This window comes from Trachemys scripta, chromosome 1, assembly GCF_013100865.1.
Source record: "Trachemys scripta elegans isolate TJP31775 chromosome 1, CAS_Tse_1.0, whole genome shotgun sequence".
NCBI classification, from domain to species: Eukaryota; Metazoa; Chordata; order Testudines; family Emydidae; genus Trachemys; species Trachemys scripta.
Genome location: NC_048298.1, coordinates 103,310,633 through 103,332,516, shown reverse-complemented (window position 1 = coordinate 103,332,516; position 21,884 = coordinate 103,310,633). Strand labels below are relative to the sequence as shown.

At 43.1% G+C, this 21,884-nt stretch overlaps 1 protein-coding gene across 1 annotated transcript in view; it reads right to left on the bottom strand.

Moving 5' to 3' along the window:
* Nucleotides 1-21,283, bottom strand: part of MTPN (myotrophin) — a 51,874-nt gene extending 30,591 nt beyond the window's left edge. The window contains exon 1 of the mRNA XM_034779859.1: nt 20,929-21,283. Coding sequence (XP_034635750.1) covers nt 20,929-21,000 — 72 coding nt within the window. The 5' untranslated portion in view covers nt 21,001-21,283. The remainder of the gene's footprint in view (nt 1-20,928) is intronic.
* Between the last annotated feature and the right edge of the window lie 601 nt (nt 21,284-21,884).

The window sequence follows — 21,884 nt, the reverse complement described above, 5'->3', positions numbered from 1 at the left end:
GCAGAAGGCTGCTGGACCTCATCACCACCACCATACTGGCCTGGGAGTTCCAGAGATCAAGTTAAACATTGCTTTGTCACTAATTTGAAGCTGTATATAAATTCATGAGTTGATCAAATTTCTAACTCAAATATTAACTAAAACTTTGGTTCTGTACATTAACTCTCACTCATGGGGAGTCCAGTAAACAAAATTCTCATTCTTGGGCAGTTTTGGTTATAGAGTGGCAAACAAAAGAGTTCTCTGAAACAAACTATTTTTAGAGAGTTATTTCTGAACCCTTTGCCAAATTTGCTTGGAATTTGGTAAAATAAGTTCTACTTCTGTCCCAGTTCTCGCGTTTTAAGGCCAACAGAATTTGTAGATTTTAAAAGAAGGTCAAAATTGGGCTTGTAATGGAACCAGTTGCAACCTTACCTATGGACACCTGATGCGGTGCCATAATTATAGCTGGAGTATTCTGGACACATCTTCAGGCACTCTAAACTGATTGTTTATGGATAAAGTAAGAGTGCACTTCATACTCAATAAAAATACAAGACAATGATATTTTCTCCTCCCTTATCTTTCCCTTGGAAAGTTTAGGCAACTACCTTCATGAATAATCATTACCCTGGATATGTCAATGGCTCAGTAAGTTCCATAGTTAATACAAATTAGCCAGACTGCTGCCAGTTTTGGCTAGCTCAGCATAAATATTCATTGTCAAAGATATGCAAATAACTAGGATCCTCCAAAACAGAGAAAGTTAAGCTCTGTCCATTCACCTCTCTCTCCCATTCCATTATAAAACAATGTAGTGAATGCCTTTGTATTTTTGGCAGTAACTTTGTATTTGGAGTAACTTTGGAAGAGGCTAATTTGGGATAAGACACTTTTTCAGCAATGACAACTTTTACACATGTAGTTGATCAGGAACAAACAATCCGATATAACTCCACTTTGTAGGCGAACACTAGATTTGAGCTGATATTACCCACATAAATTTAACTATCAATGGTAGCACAAGTTGTACATTGTTGTACCACACCCTCAATTTGTAATAACCTGACACATATTGACTTGTCTCTACCTTAACATTTATTGATTATACACAAGTATAACCAACTCAAATGCACTAAACAATTTTGTTGATGCACAAAGAATAGCAATAAAACCACTCACCAATGTCAACACATTACTCACCTTAATCAGATCTGCTCCTTTTATATATTCATAGACTTTTCAGAGAAATTGGTAAACCCGCTGGAAAAAGTTAAAATTGTTCTTCTGGTACAAGAATTAGGAGAACTTCATAAGCAACTTGTCAATATAAGGTTATTAAAATCTTGGTAACCTTTTAAAATATTAATATTGAACATTTTATAGTTGAAGTCCTCTGTCCTTCATTGCGCCCCTCCCTTCCCCAACAAGACTCCTGAAACCCTCAGTTCAAAACTTAACCACAAATCAAGTTCTTTCAACAATCATTCCAATTTTTCAAAATTAACAGGTCTCATTTTAGAGTTCTCCATTCTTTGAGAACAACTGTCAGCAGGTTTCTGGAATGTGGCAATTCATTATCAAAGTATATTTCAGATTGTTTATTTGTTGACAAAAATGTGGCCAACAGTATGCTTTTTAAAACTGTTTAGTAATACATCCCTGAGGGGGGAAATAAGTCAGGTTAGGTTTAGATTTCAGCTTTGGACAAGGTTCTGAACTATACTAGGCAGTTCAGGAATTTATCAATTCCAGCCCCCATTATTTCATCTGTTAGAACTGAAAGGCTCCCAGGACAGGCTTGTAGTATCTGCGCCTGAATAATTTTCTGATTAAGTCCAACCATTTAATTTAATTCTTCAATTCTTCTGCAGCTCAAATTGTAGAAGTGAATTAGACTTTATTGTCTTTGTCCCTACAATTCACTATGACATCAGCCCATTAAGAAGGCACAATGAGTAAGTTTAATGATAAATTATAAATTCCAAGTCACACAATTAAGTGATAATTTAAAAGCTCATTATTTTCCTGCTAGCCTATTAAACCACACTAGACTAGTATCTCTCCATTTTGGCTCAGTGCCCTTTAAAATGTCACCAAGGTGCAACTAAAAGACTGTTTATTTATTTGGAAGCTGTGATCTTGAATAAAACTGTAAAGAAATGTTTTAACACCAACATCCAACCCCTCCTGAAGTAATTAAAGGATTTTTTTTGGATTCTGGGTTGCCTGTTCAAATCCTAAAAAGCAGTGTAAGTTCACTTTCACATACCACCTCTTCCATTTCTCACTAATGCCATCAGATGCGACAAGATACCTGTGACAGGAAGGGCATAATTTAGATTACTGGATAGACTAGTCACTTCAAGGAAAGTAATGACTTCACTGATTTACACTCAGTAAGAACAGTTTTTTTTTTCTTAATTTAAATGACTTCCCTACAGAAAGAAATTTGAGAGGAAATAAATTGGGTAATAAATTCCAAATTTATATGTTTCCCAAAAATTCCCAATCAAGATTAGAGAATGTATTTTAAATCTTCTCCACAGATCTTTGTTTAATCAGTTAGATATTCCCTGAAATAAAATTTCAAGGAAAGCTTTCAGTGCTAAACACTGCAGTTGAACTGTATTTCCAACTCTTTTTCCACTCTCAACTGATTATATCAAGAAGGCCAAGGGGCAGTAATATTGGTAAATATTGGATTAACTTTGGACATCTGATTTTAAAATTGGCACCTAAAACCTTTGAGATCTCTAATGTAAAAGCTAAGTAAGAAACCCCGAGTATTTCAAACCTTTGATTAGGGTGCACTTGTCCAACAGGAACTATAAGAAATAAATTAAAGCTACAGGTTATATCAAAATGTTTTTCCTCTGCCATTTCTCTGAACTCCTAGTTATACATTAGTTGGTTTTATGCAATATATTATGGTGTGTGTGTGTGTGTATATATATATATATATATATACACACACACACACACATACACACACACACACACATACACACACACACACACACACACATACACACACACCCCTTATGATCGTTTCTATTACCACTGCAAAGAACTACAATCCATATATTCCCCCTTGACCAAGCATGAGAGAAACAAAGACATTTATTGATGGCAAATTTAGACTTGGAGTGGAGTAGCAGCAACTGTGGAATTTTGTAGGTTGAAAATGTGGTGCAGCCAGTCTGCAGTGTACAGCAGGTGCAGGAATGGTGAAGCGTGGGTGACAGTAGAGGGTATCCGGTGTCTTAGCTTTGTTTTACTGTTGGATATTGGTAGGCTCCCCACCCCATACCAAGGGGGTTACAGATACCAGCTACAAAAGAATACATCTATTTTGCCTAAAAATGAGAACTGTCACCTACACAGCATTCATAAATGTGAATTAAAAAAAATCATATCCTGTTGTGGAACTTGGCACCTCTTGTCCGTTCTCTTGGATGTGGGTGTCAGAATAGGGAGTTTGCTAAAGAATTTTCATGGATTAAGTGGCCTCTTTAATAGGCAGAACCACTCTAGTATGTCCCACAGAATGCAAAATATCCACTAATATGTGTGGATTATCCTGGACCAGTTCAATCTGAATACGTATGGAGGTGGCTACCTTTTCATAAATTCCTGGTACATTTTGTAACATCCAGTACTGGGGAGGATGGTTCCAAGACAGTGGCCTCATCTGGTGTAGAGTAAGTGTTGAGAGGAGGTCCTATAAAGTCCATCTGCTCTGTTTTCTGCTGAACATCTGTAACAGGAGGGTCAGATTCTGGAGGGATAAGATGCCTCCGTTACTGGTGTCGGTACAAGGAACAGCACTCTGGTGGGGATTTAGAATAGAATGATGTCTAGGAAAAGATGACCTTGAGTCATGGGAACAAATCCACACCCCTAAGCACCACTGCCAAGCTGACCTAAACTTGCAGTTTAAGTGCAGCAAGGTCAATGGAATATTTCCATCAACCTAGCTACCATCACTCAGGGACACAGACGTACTACAGTTACAGAAAAACCCTTCTATCACAGTAGTGTGTATCTATACCAGTGGCCCCCAAATCATGGTGCATGCCCCCCTAAAACCTTCAGTGAATGTGCAGTGGGGCCTGGGCCAGCCACCATGAGGGATGGAGAGGGAGCACCATGCTTCCAGCCCTACTCCGCCCCCAGACCACCTCTGCTCCCAGCCTTGCTCCTCCCCCAATCCCATTCAGCCCCCAGTCCTGCTCTGCCTCCAGGCCCAGGCCAGCACCCTTGAGGGGGGGGGGAGGGAGACGGAGGGGAAAGCACCATGCTTCCGGCCCCACAACAGATCAGCTCCTCCCCGACCCTGTTAAGGCCCTGGTCCTGCTCTTCCTCAGTAGTGGAGCTGGGGGTAGCTTTGACTATGCAGTAATGGAGGGGGGCACGGACAGATTTTGTTAATGGTACGGGGGGAGCGGTGCAACTGGAAAAGTTTGCGTACCACTGATCTATGCTATCGTACGACACCAGCACAGCTATGATGCTATAGTTCTGCTGTAGCACCTGTAGTTGTAGACATGGCTTAAGTCTGCATTTTTAAAATATCCATTGTTTGTGTTGCTGCTCGGTGGTTCCACAAGCTACAACAGGGTGAAAACTGGCTGGTCTAGTCAGTTTTCACTGATCTCTGATTCTTGTGTCTTGGGGGTGGGGTGGAGCAAGGCAAGGAAGGAAGCAATGACACTGACAAGATGAGCTCAGTTTCAAGTTGGAGTAGAAAGAAAGAACTACAAGTAATACAGGAGGTTGGTCCCCGCCGCCCTCGCTTACTTCCTCTTCTACCCAGGTGCTCCTTCCCCTCCTCCACCTATGGCTTGAGAAATACTTTTAATCCTGAGTGCATTCTGTGCCAAAAAAATTCTGCAAGTTTTATTTGTCAATAAATAAATGTGGAGGCTCCAGCATGGCAGTGGAGAGCTCAGGCCACTGACTGCATGGAGGTGGAAGCTCACCCTGGACATGGACTTAGCAGTGAGGCTGCACCTGACCCTGACACAAAGGCCAGGGCTTGCCCCACAAACACCCTGGTGCCCTGCCCCTCTGCGCCATGCGTACCCGGTGTGGGGCAGGTAGGCTCAACCAGGCAGGATCCAAGTGTGAAAGGGCTCAGAGTGGGGGATCCAGGTGTGGGGTGAGAGGATTTTGTGTGGGAGAAGCTGGGTGCAGGCAGTTCAGTGCAGAGGGCGGGGGGTAGTTGCAGGGGGTGGGGGGGGAAGAGGGAGATCTGGATGCAGAGGCTTGTTGTGGGCAGGTTCCAGGTGCAGAGAACTTCCAGGTTTAAGTGGTTGGGGATGTCTGGGTTCTTGTGGAGTGGGGCTTGGTGGGGGTCTGTGGCGTCGGGGGCTCAGGGTGGTGGGGCTCTTCAGGACGGGGGTTTGAGTGCAGGGAGCTCAGTGGGGGGTGATCTGGGTGCAGGGGTGGGGGGTCCGGAGGCAGGGGGTCTGAGTGCAGGGGGTTGAGGTTCAGTGGGATGGGGTTAGGGTATGAAGAGCTAGGGGGGTTCTGGGTGTACAGGGTGAGGCTTGGCGGGGGTGTCTGGGTATGGGAAATCTGGATGCACCCGGGTTGGGCAGATGGTGGAGCAGCTACCCATACAGTGACCCCTACCCCTGCAGTAAAGAGCAATTGGGGCAGGAAGCAGGTGAGGATGGTGAGCTTCCTGCAGCTGGGGGAGATTTCTGGGGGTGAGTCTGACACAGCCCCAGCCACTCCTTGCAGGGGAAGAAGTCGTCCAGCGTTCTCCCACCTCCAGCCTAAAGCCGGGACTAGCAGCTGATCCTGGGATAGGAGCTCCGGGATAGGAGCTACTGCCTGGGGTGTCCTCAGCCCCACGGTGATTTATCTCTCCGCCAGCTGCTCCAGGTGCTGGAAACGATGTACCTGCACTACTTGGGAGGGGTGTGTGACCGCTCTTGCAGTTTCCCCTTTCTTCCCTGTCAGAAAGTCATTTTTCTGCAGGAAGCAAAGAAATCTGCGTGGGACATGAATTCCCCCAGGAGTAATACTTTATACAGACTCTCTAATTTCTATTCCTCCCTCCTACAGAAGTGAAAGTCGTAACAGCCTCTACCACAAGGAACAGAGTTCTGGAGGGCAGGCTCAAGAGATTAGCTGAGCAGGGAGACAAGGGGTGAGAGGAGACCGTTCAGATATGGAGAGTCAATAAATGTATTTTTGGCAATGGGAAGGTGAATGCAGACAAGTGTTTATTGGGGTAGATTCAGAGCCTGTTTTCTCCAATTAGTTTCACTAGGCAGTGCAGTTGAGGTGACTGAGGACAGGGCTGGTAGCCAGGAATTCCTAGAGTGCATCCACACAGGAAGATTGCATACAACATCCCAGATCTTCACATAGTGTAGCAACAGTATATGTGCTAGTACTCAGGTCTAAGGCATTTTATTATGTCAGAAGCAGGTAAGACCCACGTCTAGCCTTGCACTTATGCCTTGGCTGGAAAACAGGCATAGTATTTTCTTGTTTAATACAAGGCCTTGAATTCCCAGGAAAATCGACAAGTTAAAATACTTGCCCTATCTCTGTGAACCTTGCAACTTTACAATGCTTATATATATATATTCCTTTGAAAGTGCTATACAAGCACTATTACCTTTTGTTGTCATAAGCCAACAGAGGTGTAAGGTATAGTATAGAGGTCTACTTTGGTGGTTGTAATGTCAATGGCAAACAAATATCCAATTTGCCCAACTCTATTCAAATGCAATCTGAAATCCTTTGTCTCAATCTAAAGAATATGATTCCAGAAACAAACTGCTAAACAAACTGAACCACTGAGCCATCTGTGTTTTGGCTGTTGTATCAGCATTTTTAGACAAAAAAACCCTGCAAAGCATTTGAGTATTTCTATAGAACAAGGATGAACTCTATATTTTCTAGTGAGAGCTTCTAGAAGCTTGTCCCTCTCTCCTGACTCCAGAAAACTAAGTAGAAATTTTACACACACAATTCAAAAATGAAAATAATGCCCATACACTTTAAGCATTGGTATTGAGTTCAAATGGTAGAAACTCACCTGGTTAGAATATTTAGTGAAATATTTCCAAGGGAATAAATCTTAAATATACACCTAACAACTGACTGAGTGATACTAATTCACAACATTTTACTGATAAATAAAGAGCCACAATGGACATAGGCTCAAAGTTCACAGTATTGGCTGAAATAGGAACATAAATCTGTTACGCGTGTCTGATTAGCCGATAACAAGACTGTTCAAAGTAAAGTGTGAAATTAAGTCCTCCAGTAAGTTTCCTTTGTGGCAACATTCTCAGCCTCTCACCAGCACCGAATACACTACATTTGCAAGCCAGAAGAGTAAGGCCTGGTATACAGTTAAAATTTAAGTTGATGTATCTGTGGCATACCAGGGTGCGAAAAATCCACCCCTGAGCGCCATAGCTATACTGGCCTAAGCCCTGGCATAGACACAGCTAGGTCGATGGAAGAATGCTTCCATTGACCTAGCTGTCATCATTCAGAGAAATGGTGTTACTGCCGCAAAAAAAAAAAAAAAAACACCTTTCAATTGCTGTAGGCTACATCTACATTATGGGGTTATGTCAGTATAGCTACAGTATGATGCACCACCTTTAGATCACCAGGTGGTACAAAGATTTGATAAGTGTCGGATATCAAATTAGTAGAGGATAATTTGGTTTTTGCATGTTACTATGCAAGTGATTGGCACCCATTTTAAACTACAGTGAAAACTACTCAGTTTGCAAGAGATTATGTGTGACCAATACATGGGTAAGGATTTAAATTGTTTGAAACACTACAGACATGTATTTTACCCCTTACCCACAATTTTGAGTCCCCACTCAAGTTCATTCCTGCATATCATATTTTTCCCTGCAGTGCAGTTATAGACTGAAATGCTAAACTTCGCCAATTTTACATTTTTCACTCCTCCTAGGAAACAATATGCAACAAGAAAATAATGTGATTTGGAGGAAAAATGAGATCTGACAAAAGTAAAACATCCTTGTACTTCTCCTGTATATGGTGCTTCCTCTGTGGCACAACAGGAACAAGGTGACTGGCTTATCATAGATTTCATTCTGGCATTTCTAGGGAAGTGTTATGTACAGGAACAGAAAAAGAAGCAAGCCAAAAGAGGTGGCCTAGTGATAACTGTTAAGTCCAAGCATGGTCTCTCATTCCCTGAGCCATACTGAAGCGAAGCATCAATAGACTGAGGAATGAAATACTGGCAGAAATAAATAAGAGGGAGAGAAAGGCACAAAATTCAAGAGGTAAAGGAGAAAGAAAAAAGGAATGAGTTAATACTGTTGGGAAAGACTATTCAAGAAGACTGATCACCAATGAAATAGTTTGTTGAACTGGTAGTTGAAGTCTCAAAACAGCCCACCCCCAGCAACTGTACAGTGTAGGACAAGAATGACAGTCAGTTACCCCATTTCTTCGTTTGATTCCCTGTTCCATTTGACAGAAGATCACCTGGAACTTAAATGTCTGGGTAAGACATGGGAATCCATGGACCAGTGGCCTAGCTTCTCTCAAGCTACTTAAAGACACAGCTTGAACTCAAGGATTCCCATTTAATCCTTTGTCCAATAAACCTTGTATCAGACACTCTGCGTTAGAGAGGAGATTAGTTCTACTAAACTCTCAAAGTATCACCCTTTGGGTGAAACAGGAAGAGCAACAGAAAGCAGAATAGAAACTAGCTAAAATAATTCTGAGTATCAGAAGTAGAGCAACAAATAAGATTCTAAAGTTCAGTTAGTAGATGTGGCTACATGTAAACTTTCTGTAAGCCATGTATTTTTTTCTGAATCTAACAGTATCATGACTAAACATTGAGGGATGGGGAAGAAAACCTTCACACCTGACAGAACATCAACTGAGCATACTGCAGTTCCCAATCTCTTTGACAACCCTGAACTACCCATCTGGTAATTCTATATTCTAGTGATGTGGCTGTCCAAAGTTAACACAGAATTTGACCAAAAACCAAGCACTGTTGCTGCTTTGAACTGTTTATCCCTCCGGGGACATACTAAGTGGAAAATGATATTTCAGTCCACCTGGGTGCCAGATGACAACTTAGTAAAATCCTCCAAGCCCAGAGGGCAACAGACATATTTGAGGCAGGAAACAGTTGAGGTCTGAGCAAGCTAGCTCCAATATCAGTGTTATTGATCTGCTCCGAGCCTACTGATATGGAAAAGTAGCCTTCTTGTCTACTGAAAGTTAACCCCCGTCATTTTCACAAAATGTATGGGAAACTACATCAGATAGTGCTGTGGCAAACAAATGTCTGGTTACAAAGAGAATTAGGAAATGCATGCTTTTTAATTGTCCAAACACATATCACTATGGCCACAGACAAAGCTAAGGATTTCACTTTCCAGTATTGTCAATGATATCTTTGGACTTTGTTTCTTCTTTAAAAAACCTATTAAGTGTCTATTTAAAAGTAACATCAGACTTCTTGGGAGAAAAAAGAGTACTGTATGGGAAACATGTAAATATAAATTACTACATCAATAGCAAATTTCTAAACATGATTTAGTAAATTAACAAATCTGAGCAATTTGAAAAAATACAGTATCTTAATATTCTGGAATATAATCCCTTACAAAAGCTTCTCTGCTCTTCACTTCTCCATTCTCTGGGAATTTACCCCTGGAGTGATAGTATGTTCAATTTATGACTTTTCCTTGCTATCCAAAATGTACCTAAGTCAAGACTTACTCACGCTTTAAAATATTCCACTGCTATCTCAAATCCAAACACCAGGTAAAAGAGTTAAAGAACAATGTGATCCAAAAGTAAATTATACCGTTTTTAGTTATTTTGCATAATATTGTCCTCCACATTCGTCAAAAGATTATTTTGGGATTTTTTTGTTTTTCTTTTTAAATCTCATGCGAGTATTCCCTAGTGTCACCAATGACAAAGGGATTATTCACAGTATTGAATTATCACTATTCCTCAGCGAGATTAACAGTCACAGATGTGGAATTAAATTTCAGTGTGACTACATGCATGGACTCATATGAAGACAGAATGAAATGAAAAAGCTATTCACAAAAACAAAATTCTGGGGTCTACACAATCAACGTTGAACCCCATTCCAGTTTAGGAAACAAACAAGGTGGGAAGTACACACAGTAATATCCAAACAATACTAGTTTTTATCCAAAGTAGACATTCGATGTAAACAATTAGAGAATTCAGTTTTACAGCAATAACTCAAGCGTGTTTAAGTAGTTTAGAAAGTTTCTCTCATCACATCTTAATATTAATATATAGATAGAAAATCCACAAGAAGCTACTTGAGCTTCATCAGAGTTCGGTACTGAAAACAGGTGCCCAGGTGTGAATATCAGAAAGGGTTTGACTATGGACTTTACTACCATTCACAAAAACTGAAAGAGTACAATTTTCAGCTAGGAACTCATATGGAAAACTTTTTTAGAAAGGTCATTTCCTTGTTTAATATATTTGTTGTATGTATAATATCATTTTTCCAATAAAATCTTGCAATAAGAATTTGCTATCTGCATCACATGACTATAAGTGAAATGGAGTTAATGGTTTATTACAACCCCCATTCAAGGCTCTAAAAGATCCTCTAGCCAAGGAGGGGTGAATGTTTTACAAGAAGGGCTAGCTATATAGTAAAGCAATATGCTTCCAAATATCCCAATTTTGGTCAGGTATGAAGGATCCTACAAGGCTTTCAAGGTAGAAGCACATAAGCAGGAACCGCGAACAAGGTGAATTTAAAAAAAAAAAAAAAAAAAAGATTAGTAAAAATTGTTTTTTAAATGCAACTACACCTCTACCCAGATATAACGCTGTCCTCAGGAGCCAAAAAAATCTTACCATGTTATAGGTGAAACCACGTTGTATAGAACTTACTTTGATCTACTGGAGTGCACAGCCCTGCCCCGCCCCCGGAGCACTGGTTTTCCGCGTTATATCTGCGTTCGTGTTATATCGGGTCACGTTATATTGGGGTAGAGGTGTACATTTTTCTTTTACTATAAGGAGATATACCTATCTCATAGAACAGGAAGGGACCCCAAAAGGTCATTGAGTTCAGCCCCCCCACCTTCACTAGCAGGACCAAGTACTGATTTTGCCCCAGATCCTTAAGTGGCCCCCTCAAGGACTGAACTCACAACCCTGGATTTAGCAGGCCAGTGCTCAAACCACTGAGCTATCCCTCCCCCCTTTTTAAAAATAACCCTATTCAAAATTATGACAATCTATATTAAGACCTAATCTATTGAAATAATTTAAATAAAAAAAATATTAAACAGTACATGCTTGCTGCCAAAGTTTTAAAGAAAGTCAAATCACCGAACTGGTATAAGTCACTGGCTAAGCACCTAGAACAAGAGTTTGTTGAAGACTATACCATCTTTTGACTGCAATCGAACTGGTAAGTAATCAGACATTTTGGTGATTTGTTACATGGTGTAACTACTGTACCTCAACCCTAGTCTGGGACTACTGCTCACAAGACTATTATATATTCAGTACATGCCTAGAACATTTGGAGTATCCTAAACTTCATCTATAAACTGCCGAGTCTATAATTAAGTGCATTTGGGTAAATTAATAAACTGTTGATTGGTTAAGAGCACCAAACACCCAATTTGAGAAATACTGCTCAAGACCTGATCTTGAAGGAACCTAGCATCATTATGCTAAGGGCTGGTCCCCACTTAGTCCGGACTAAGGTACGCAAATTCAGCTACGTTAATAACGTAGCTGAATTCGAAGTACCTTAGTCCGAACTTACCGCGGTCCAGACGCGGCCGGAAGTCTCCCCCCGTCGACGCCGCATACTCCTCTCGGCGAGCTGGAGTACCGGCGCCAACTGTGAGCACTTCCGGGATCGATCCGGGATCGATTAATCGCGTCTTAACCAGACGCGATAAATCGATCCCAGAACATCGATGGCGTGCCGCCGGACCAGCCGGTAAGTGAAGACTAGGCCTAATACTTCCTCACTCTGTAAAGAGGGGTCTACCCTAATTAAATTAGATTCAAATATTGACCAACACTTATCAAATTGGAAGATTCAACTTCTTAGATTTCAGCTTTAAAAATATTTAGCTATAAATTCATAAAATTGATCCCCATTCATGCTTACTTCGAGCACTTGAATGTTAGGAAGTCCTAGAATTTAGGTTGCCCATGCAACCTTAAATTTGCCTCCTTATGCACATGTATTATGATAGTCTTTACAGGATCAATACCCCTACCCCCCCAACACACACAGGACCCTAAATCTTCCTATAAGCTGCTTCTTCCCATGTAAGGACTGTAACCTGATTGACCTCAAATTGCTGATTTTTCTTAATTATTAAAAGTTACAAGTGAAATAAACCTCAATAGTGTGTTAGTCTTCTCTTTGAGTTTCTTTCAGAGTCTGAGCTATGAGAGGTGCTAAGCACATGTTACTAAAATGTGCATGTCCTTCATGGCTGGTGAAGACCATCAGGATATTATTTAGACATCCTTGACTATGATGAAAGCCAGCTACCTGATCTAAGAATCACACACATGGATACTGCACAAGAAAGTCACTTGAAGCTGACAATCTGGCCAATTATCACCTTGTATCTAGTTTTTCACTCTTGGTTAATGTTACTGAAAAGGATGTGTCAAAACTATTCTCAAACCATCACTAACCTTGTCAGTTTGAGAACAGACATGGGGCATAGACACCGAATTGGATACAACTTATGATGATAGATGAAGATCAGGTGTTCATGCTGATACTGTATCAAAGACAACTAGCTGATCAAATGTATTGATTCATCTGCAGTTGTAGCAGGACTGTACAGTGCTACCCTTTAGTAGCTCTGTTCTTTTTTGCCAAGCACTCAAAAGGTAATGACACATAAGTGCTTCTCTCCAAAGGTTCTCATGAGGTTCTGTAGGGTTCCATGTTGTCTACTCTGTGTATGAAGCCATTGGAAGTGTTAGCAAGGAGACCTGGAATGTGGCACGCTCATAAATATCTCCATCACATTCAAAGCAGTCAATTACCTTTGTTCTCTGCTTGGCTGAGGGCTAGCTGACCAATACTGGATCCAGAAAAGATCAAGGTGATATTGATTGGTTTAGAGGAAGTAGCTAGAAAATAAGGTGGTCTTCTCCTTTCATTGCGTATATCCACGCCTTATTGTAGGCTCTGCAGTTTTGGGGTCCAGATAAAATACCAGCTGCAACTAGACAAGTGGCAGCAAAGACCAACATTGACCTCTGTAATACCAGAAAGTTGAAACATTTTATTTTGGATAGTGATCTTGCTATTTTATGCCTTTTGGTGCTGTGTATTCTACATGAGTTAGAATAGATCTTAAGTCCTTCCTGAAACTGAAGTTGGTGCAGAATTCAGCTTTCTAACTGTTAATCAATAAATACTGCTATGTGCATATTATATTGCTATGGTATACATCAATCACCTATCAGTTTCCGGTTGGTATTTAAGGTATTGGCTTTGACCTATAATAAAGAACTCAGCCACAGACAGAAGAGGCACTTGACCTGTAGCCCTTTTGCAAGTGGGGAAGGAGGGCAGGGGGAAGGATGTCTCTGGCAGGGCATTATCTAGGAGGGCCTTTCAACTATGGAACTTGCCTTGACCTGTATTAAGTCAAACCTGTTGACCTTAGGACATGATTGGAAGCCCATCTGGGCACTGTTGTGGCAACTGGGCCTACAATTTTACCCTAATTGTGGGTTTTCACTGTAAAAAATGAGTACATTCATAAAATGTCACAATAATCTATAACAGCTAATGCGGATGGGAACAGGTACACGAAAACCAGACAAACTGAATGAGCTGAAACCAAAAAGGCAACATTGATATACTCCAAGGACTGCTGAAATTATGCATGTTAAAAACAAATGATATGGAGCCAGAAGTTAATAAAATAAAACTGATGTCAGATAGTAGGTGCAATAGGTGGACAAAATAATGAGGGGATGGTCTATTTCAATCATCACATCCTTTTGGGGTCCTTAAAAGAAAGATTTTGCGGGTCACATACAAAAGAACAGCAGAGGGGAAGAACAGACAGAGACTACTGGAACAAGCTTCGCTATCATGGCCAACACCACCACCATTTCCGGGGACCTCGGGCCTTCATCAACCTGATCCTGAGAAATATCCTGACCAGGCCAAGCCAGAGAGAGGGAGCCAGATAACATCACCATCCTGATCACCTCCAGCTGAATCATAACCACCAACTGGGATGAAAAGACTTCAACAGCAACCGCTCCAGCTCATACCAACTAATTTATTTTCTTTTCCCAAAAAGGACAGTTACCATCATTTAAGAGAGACTGTCAACAAGGTTTTCCCTTCCCCCTTTTAAAAAACTCTCTCCAGATAAAAGAAAGGGAAGAAGGAGGTTATTAAAAATGAAAGCATTATTTAATACTTTACATTTCAAAGGTTTTAATAAAAAGATTTTAGAAAAGAAGGAAAAATAGGTAAAGATACAACAATGTGTATGCCATGGTACTAAGCAGGCTGTGGTCTCTGTATACCAAACCCAGTTTAACGATGATTATTGTTGGACAGTGACAGGGTTGTGTTAATTCCTTTAGACTATATATTCTATCTAAATTAATATATCTCCATCTGGCCTTTGGAGGCATTTTCATTTACATTTTTATCAGGGCTTTTCTGGTTAGTATTAACTTTTCTATAGTCCATTCCTATACTCATTTGCAGGGCTTTGCTTGATGCTCCCTTACTGCTGCATTCATGTCCTACTCTGAGTTTGCCATCCACAACCAAACAGATTTAAGAAAAAGTGAATGATTTGACTGACCATCTTTGAGTGCCTTTGTTTTTCTCATATTATAACCAAGTTTACATGTACTACTCCACATCATACCAGTTGTTGCTGGACCTGTCATTATGCACTATGATCAATGCTGTGTACTACAGAAAATTGTTTTACATTGGCCCAGTACAATTAAATGTATTTTAATATTAAAAGCCACAAAACAACACATTAGAATCCAGCATGATTACATAATAGCAAAACTGTTTCTCAACTCCCATCCCCTTAGAAAACTGGGATGGTACAAATGTAACAGTGTACTGAACACAAGAAAAACTTGGCTCATGTTACAGACCACAAAGTGTTGAAACTTGGGGCCGAACATAAGAAGTATGTGGCATTAAGAAGGCAGACAAGACAGTATCTTGTATGATGTTTAGTTCTGTTTGTCCTGGGAATGAAGAGGGAGATACATCGAGCAGAAACTCAAAGGAATTGAAAATATAACCTAAAATTAAGCAACTAATTTCTTCATTCATTTTTTTCTCCATTATCCTTGACTTTTATAAATTAAAAAAATCCTGCCATCCCTTTCCACCTACTTCCCACCCCCCTCTACCCTATCCCTTCTTTCTGCTACTCTTTTTCTATTAAATTTGCTTTCAAATCATGCCTTTTTCTTCAGTCTTTCCAATTTGTTTTTGGAGAAGCTGTCTGCCAAGATTCGTTCTCTTTCAAGAAACCCCTTATGAGACTTTACTTCCTCCCTCTGTTCAAGTGTTCACATTGCTCCCTCTGGAGCCTGTCAACAATATTCTTACAATCAACTAAAGGGAAGTTAAGGAGAGCAATATAAGGCTTTGTCTATACTGGATTTTCATCATTAAAACTTGTGTCGCTCAGAGGTGTGAAAAAGACACCCCCTTGAACAACAAAAGTTTTAAGGACGAAAAGCATCAGCGTGGACAGCACTTCATTGGCAGGAGCTGCTCTCCTGTTGATGAAGCTACTGCCCTTGTTCGGGGTGGTTTAATTTTGTCGCCGGGAAAGCTCTCTCCCAGAGATAAAGAGTGGCTACGCACTTACATTGTAAGGTGCACAGTGTAGCCAGAGCTTAAAGTGATGCAGAATAGAGATAACTCTCACACCTGCCAACTTTGGCTGTTTTCCCCAGGGTAGACATGCCCTACCATCGCCCCTCTTGAAAAAAAGAAATCTAACTCTGTTTAAACCAGGTGGATCAACATGTATGGTTCTAGGTCGCTGGTACTGTTCTTCTAACTGGTTTAGAAGTTTAAATATACCAGTTAGAAGAGTAGATCCAGCCACTAGTGCCTTAGAACTTTTTTTTATTTTTGTTAATTTGCATCACATTGAGAGAACCTTAGCAATCAAGATCCAAGTTCTCTCTCATTCTAAGACCTAATAGTTTATGCTCCAAGCAATTGTAATAAATGGGTGGAAGCAGCGTTCCACACAAGTCAGTGAACTTGCTTTAGTTTTGTCTTGTGTCCTCACTAGCACTGTCTTAATTCAATCCAAGGCCCTCTTTATACCCATGTCCATCACGGGGTAGGAAGCATAGCCACTAGCTGCACTCCACAGTAGCTTGAGCCACTGAGCCTCCTTTGTTCACTAACCAAGAATCCCCCATCAGCCATGCCCACCAGTTGAATGCCACCTAGAAATGTTGCCCATTTCCAACCTTCCCATTACACTACTCTCAGTCAGCCAACTTTTGCTGGCTGAGAGTTTCAGTTTCACAAACTACCTGCTGATCTGTCTTACAGCTGGTAAACTACATGGTTTGCCAAATGAGGATATAAACTGCAGCACTTTCAGGGGGGAAAACAACACGGGTGATGTTCCAGGCCGGCCTGGAAAGGATGTCAATCTCAGCCATCAAAGTACAGAAGCTTTGATAAGTATAGAGCAAAAGATTATTATAAAATGTTTGCACAAGTACTTCCATCCATCCATCGATTAAGCCTGGAATAACAGACTCAACAACTTTACCTAAATTCTTTACTAAACCAACAGGAGTTCTTCTGTGTGGACACAAAGTTTATTTCAAGAGAGAGGGGGGAAGTAAGAGTTACCTAGCCCTGCAAAATGCTTTAGTATATACAAGCAGTGGTAAGCTGGAGCCGGTTCGCAAGAACCGGTCGCTAAATTTAGAAGCCAGTGTAGAACCGGTTCCTAAAGGGGCGGGCAAATTCCGGTCATCCTATCTGGCCTGCCTGAGCTTCCAGCTGGGGAGGCCAAGGCTCCCCCGGCCCCTCCCTGCTTCCCCCCCCTCGCAGAGCTGCCGGAGCCCTGGGGGAAGTGGCAGGCTCCAGCAGCTATTTAAAGGACCTGGGGGGGCACGGAGTGGGGGCAGAGGCAGCTGTAGCCCTGGCTCTTTAAATAGCCCCTGGAACCCCCCGCTACCCCAGGGCTCTGGCGGCTATTTAAAGGGCCCAGGGCTCCCCTGCTTCTACTGCCCCAGCCCTTTAAATAGCCACCAGAGCCCTGGAGTAGTGGCGGCGGGGCTCCAGCAGCTATTGAAAGGGCCGATAGAAGCAGCAGGAGCCGCAGACTTTTTAAATAGCCCCCAGAGCCTCACTGCTGCTACCCCAGGGCTCCAGCAGTGGGGCTCTGGGGGCTATTTAAAGAGCCTGGGGCTCCAGCCCCTGCTCTTGCCGGTATGCCATACAGGGCCGTACCAGCTTACTTTCACCTCTGGGCAAAGGGGTGGGGCTGCAAGCTCCAGCGCTGCACAGCATCCTTACACAGCAGCACAGTAAGGGGGCCAGCCGGGGCTGGGAGGAGGGGTAGGGAGCGGTTGGAGGGAGCGGAGGTTATGGGGAGGCAGTCAGGGGACCGGGGGGTGGGGGGGTGGGTAGGCGTGGGAGTCTCGAGCATCTGTCAGGGTGTTGGTGGATGGGTTGGGGCAGTCAGGGGACAGGGAGTGGGGCGAGCTGGGTAGGGGGTGGGGTCCTGGGGGCAGTTAGGGTAGGGGTGCGGTCAGGAGACAAGCTGGGGGGTTGATGGGTTGCGGGTTCTGAGGGGGTCAGTCAGGAGCAGGACGTGGGTTGGGGTCAGATGGGTGCGTGGCGGGGGGGAGACAGTCATGTGGGGCTTGTACTCACTGTGCGGTTCCCTACCGGGTCTTCAGCGGCATTTCAGCAGCAGGTCCTTCACTTGCTCCGGCTGAAGGACCTGCCGCCGAAAACCCGGAGCGAGTGAAGACCCCCCCTGCCACCGAGCACCCGGTAGGAAACCGGTTCTTAGGATTTTGGGAGCTCATCACTGTATACAAGGCTGTATATGCTCTGCCACAAAGCTAACCCCTCCCCACCCCCTTCACTTCTTTTGAATAGTCATATTTAATTCCCCATGTATGCCTTCCACTTCCCCATTCTGTTTGGGTTCCCTTCTGCCCAGGAAGAATCACTTTCTACACATAGGACCATCCCCAACAGAATAGTAGTGATCTTATTCCATGGAGCCTTCCTACAATGGAATTTTAAGAATTTGAGTGGGTAAAGCAAGAGGGGGAAGATCACACTGAATTCTTACCATCCCACATAATCTCCAGCAAAGGCATATCTGAAGCCAATAGACACTATTCATTTCCAAAAAGAAAAGGAAAATGATTAGCCATAGACACCCAAGGAATAAGGGTTCAACAAATTAAAAATGTGCTGTTGCTTGTTATCCAATGGCCTATACAATAAAGCAAAAACTCCATTTCTAGTAAAAATGATTCAATCAAAATAGAAGAGTCAAAATAAAAGTCTGTAACTGCTGAACATAACAATGTTAAGCATAAAGGAAACACTAAGGAAGGCTTGAAAAATTTACTTGCCAATGGGAAGCTTTCACTGGCAAACACAGGGCCTAAGCCCACAATTTCTGCAGAATTTAAGTTTTCATTTTAAATAATGAAAATTTCAGATCTTTACAGTTAGACCAATAACCTTCCAAATATTAACTGTACATAAGCCAATGTAGTGTTGTCTTTCCAAGTATGCAGACAGGTGATCTAGTGCTGCTACACTTCAGCTAAACAACAGCAATGACAATATTGGCCCATGGCTCCTTCTCACTTCTAAGCAGAAAATGAAAGCGTATAATTTAAGATATATTGAACACCTAATAGCCATCCCAGCGGCTGATGTGAAAGAACAGCACATCCAGGGTACTGAATCTTTAAAGCCTACAGGGCCAAGAGTGGAGAGGAGCCTGAGATGCTCAACAATCTTTTGCTTCTGTACCTCACTGGTGGCCCCCTCTGTGGCCCTTGTCTTTCATGATTATTTATAGTTTTCTGTCAGGGCATGAAAACATTTACTAATCAGTTATTAACATGGCAGAAGACTGAACTCCTTACATGAAAAGAAAGGACAAGACTGCAACATTAGAGGTAATGTGCATAGTTAAGATTAGAACAACAAACTAGAACAAAGGATGGTTTTGTGTAGGGCAACTGGAAGTATTTCAGAAGTGCTGAGGGGAGTCACTAAGAGTGAGATTAAGGGGAGAAAATGGAACAGTAGTACTCAGTATTCTGAGTGCACCACCAGTAAAAAGCACTCTCCCATGCAGAGTGGGAATCTCTGCTACAGCAATATGAAGTTTACGTGATTCTGAGGGCTACACTATACTAATGGTGGGAAAGTAATGGGCCGCAGCAGACAGAAGTTTCATAAGCAGGGGGAAGAGAATCAAAGAGGCAGAATGTGTGTCGGGAGAGAGAGAGAAGAAAGTGTAATTCCTCACAACAATCTGGTGGACACACCTAATAGGTAGGGGAGAAAGAAGGAATCGTTACATCTATTAAGTCTTTCTATCACTAGCTAGTCTGCTCTATCAGAAGCACTCAATACAGAAAATAAAGGTGGCTTCAAATTGAGGTGGAATACACCATTTTCAATCAGCAGCAGAAATATAAAATAAAATAGATCTCCCCCCATGTTAGTTACTTTCCATTTCAAGATTGCTCCTAATGTTGGAGATGGCTAAAGCATCTCATAGCATCAATTTATATCTGACATTCTTCACAGTGTTCAAATAGTGGTCCATGGAGAGCTCTCTATTCACACAGTGCTGGCTCCTTTCAACAGCTTTTGCAGGTATGCTGGATGTTCAGTGAAAAGAAGAACCTGGAGGCCTACAAAAGCTACTAGAAACAAAGAAATCAAACTGACCTAGTGTCTGACTACTTCTAGTTAAGAGGAGATAAATCAGCAAAAGATAATTACCTTTTTCAAATAAATTAAAAAAGTGATTGCCTGTAATACAATAAAGATACATGTAATATTAGGGAAGTATTCAGTGTAAGCAACTGTCAGGAGGAAAGATGGCCTGCAACACACAGTAAGATGCAGGTCCATGCTATGAGTTTGAGAAACTCTGCTAGAATCATCTCTACCAAGATGGAAGGGAGCATATCCACCTCCCACAGCATCTGGAAGATTTGTCAAGGCAGAATTCCCTCCCCCGACAATGTGTGCAATTCCCAATCCTCAATGGTAGTTGCAAGGGCGTGAGGGCAGAGTTCATCCCCTGAAGTGCTCAGGGCAGAAAGGCCTGACAGTAACTACACAGATGTTTATTACCCTGTCATAATAATCCTTTACCCTTCTCCTGGATCTAAGCACCATGCCCCCGCTGTACTGCTGGGACCCCGATACTCAGATCGGGAGCGGGACCAGCCCCAGGCCGCAGAGACAGTCCTAGTAACTCAGGAGAGCCCAGCACCGAGCTATCCCTCAGCTCCCTGAGCAGGACTTACCGCCACTACCTGGGGGTTGGGGGCAGCCCCCAGGCACTGACACCTCCCCACCCGCGCGTGTGGCCCGAGGCTCCCTCCCTCCTCCCGGCCCCTGGACGCGGCGCGCCCGGCTGCAAACAACTCCCAGCCCCGCTCGATCCTCGCCGCCACCGCCTGGCCTGCTACACCCCCGACCCCCACCGCGCTATCACCCCTGCAAGCGCCCAGCCCGGCCCCTGGCAACGTGGGGGCAGAGGCGGCCTATTCTCTCTCTCGCACACACACCCCGCTATACCCAAGCGCACCGCCAGGGCGCTGCTCCCCATCACGGCCCCGCCCGACTCCTACCTTGGCCACATAGTCCTTCACCTCATCCAGGTCTCCATTTTTGAGGGCCCACATAAACTCCTTGTCAGACATAGCGCCGCCTGACAGAGACACGGGAAGGCGGGAGCGGCGAGGGCCCAGCACCCACACGGAGAGGGGCAGCGCTGCTCAGGTCGGGGGGAGGGACCCTTCTTTGGCCGGCTCTCGCTGTCCTAGGGGAGGGGACCCGGGCGAGCGGCAGTTAGGGCAGTTATACTACAACGTTCCGGGCCTGCAGCTCTCGCTTTACGCCGGGAACAGAGAAGGGGGAGGGGAATCCGCCTAACCGAAGGGAAAAGCGGTTTTACACACAGCGTTTCCGCTTCCGGTTTTCAATCGGTCAGCCCAGCCCCCGCCCCAGCAGAGAAAGGCCATTAAACTACGCATGCGCCTCCTGGCCACTCTGGCTTGTCTAACTGAGCATGCGCCTCGGGAGCCTGATCGAATGAACGCCTGTCGCAGTGCTGTGGCTGGAATCAGGGTTCTTAAACTCCGCGGGCTCCCCGCGCAGGTTCTTGCTTCCTTGTAACGCCACCACGCACACTCTTGAAGCCCCTGCTGTACCCCGTCTTCATTTGCTGACAGAGGATTGTTCCCTGAGCAAAATGAGGACATAAAAGTAGGGGCAGAGATGGCTGCAGACTGGTAAAATAGAGGAAGGTTCAGAAATGGGAACAAGAGCTTTTGCCCCTGTTTGCAGAGGATGGCTTCATGCTACAAGGGAAAAGGGTTTTGCACCCCCTTTCCTGATTTTTTTTTAAATAAAGAAAGGCTGAAAAGTATGCTAATCTCTTTTGTTGTTGCTAGAACACCCAGACTTATATGTCCGATTTCCCTAAAGAGACTCTGTGGACAACTGAAGTTTATAAAATCCAAGAAGTAGCAAATGAAACCCAATTCTTTCTTTTCTATGCTGCCTCTGGTATCTGGAGCAGATT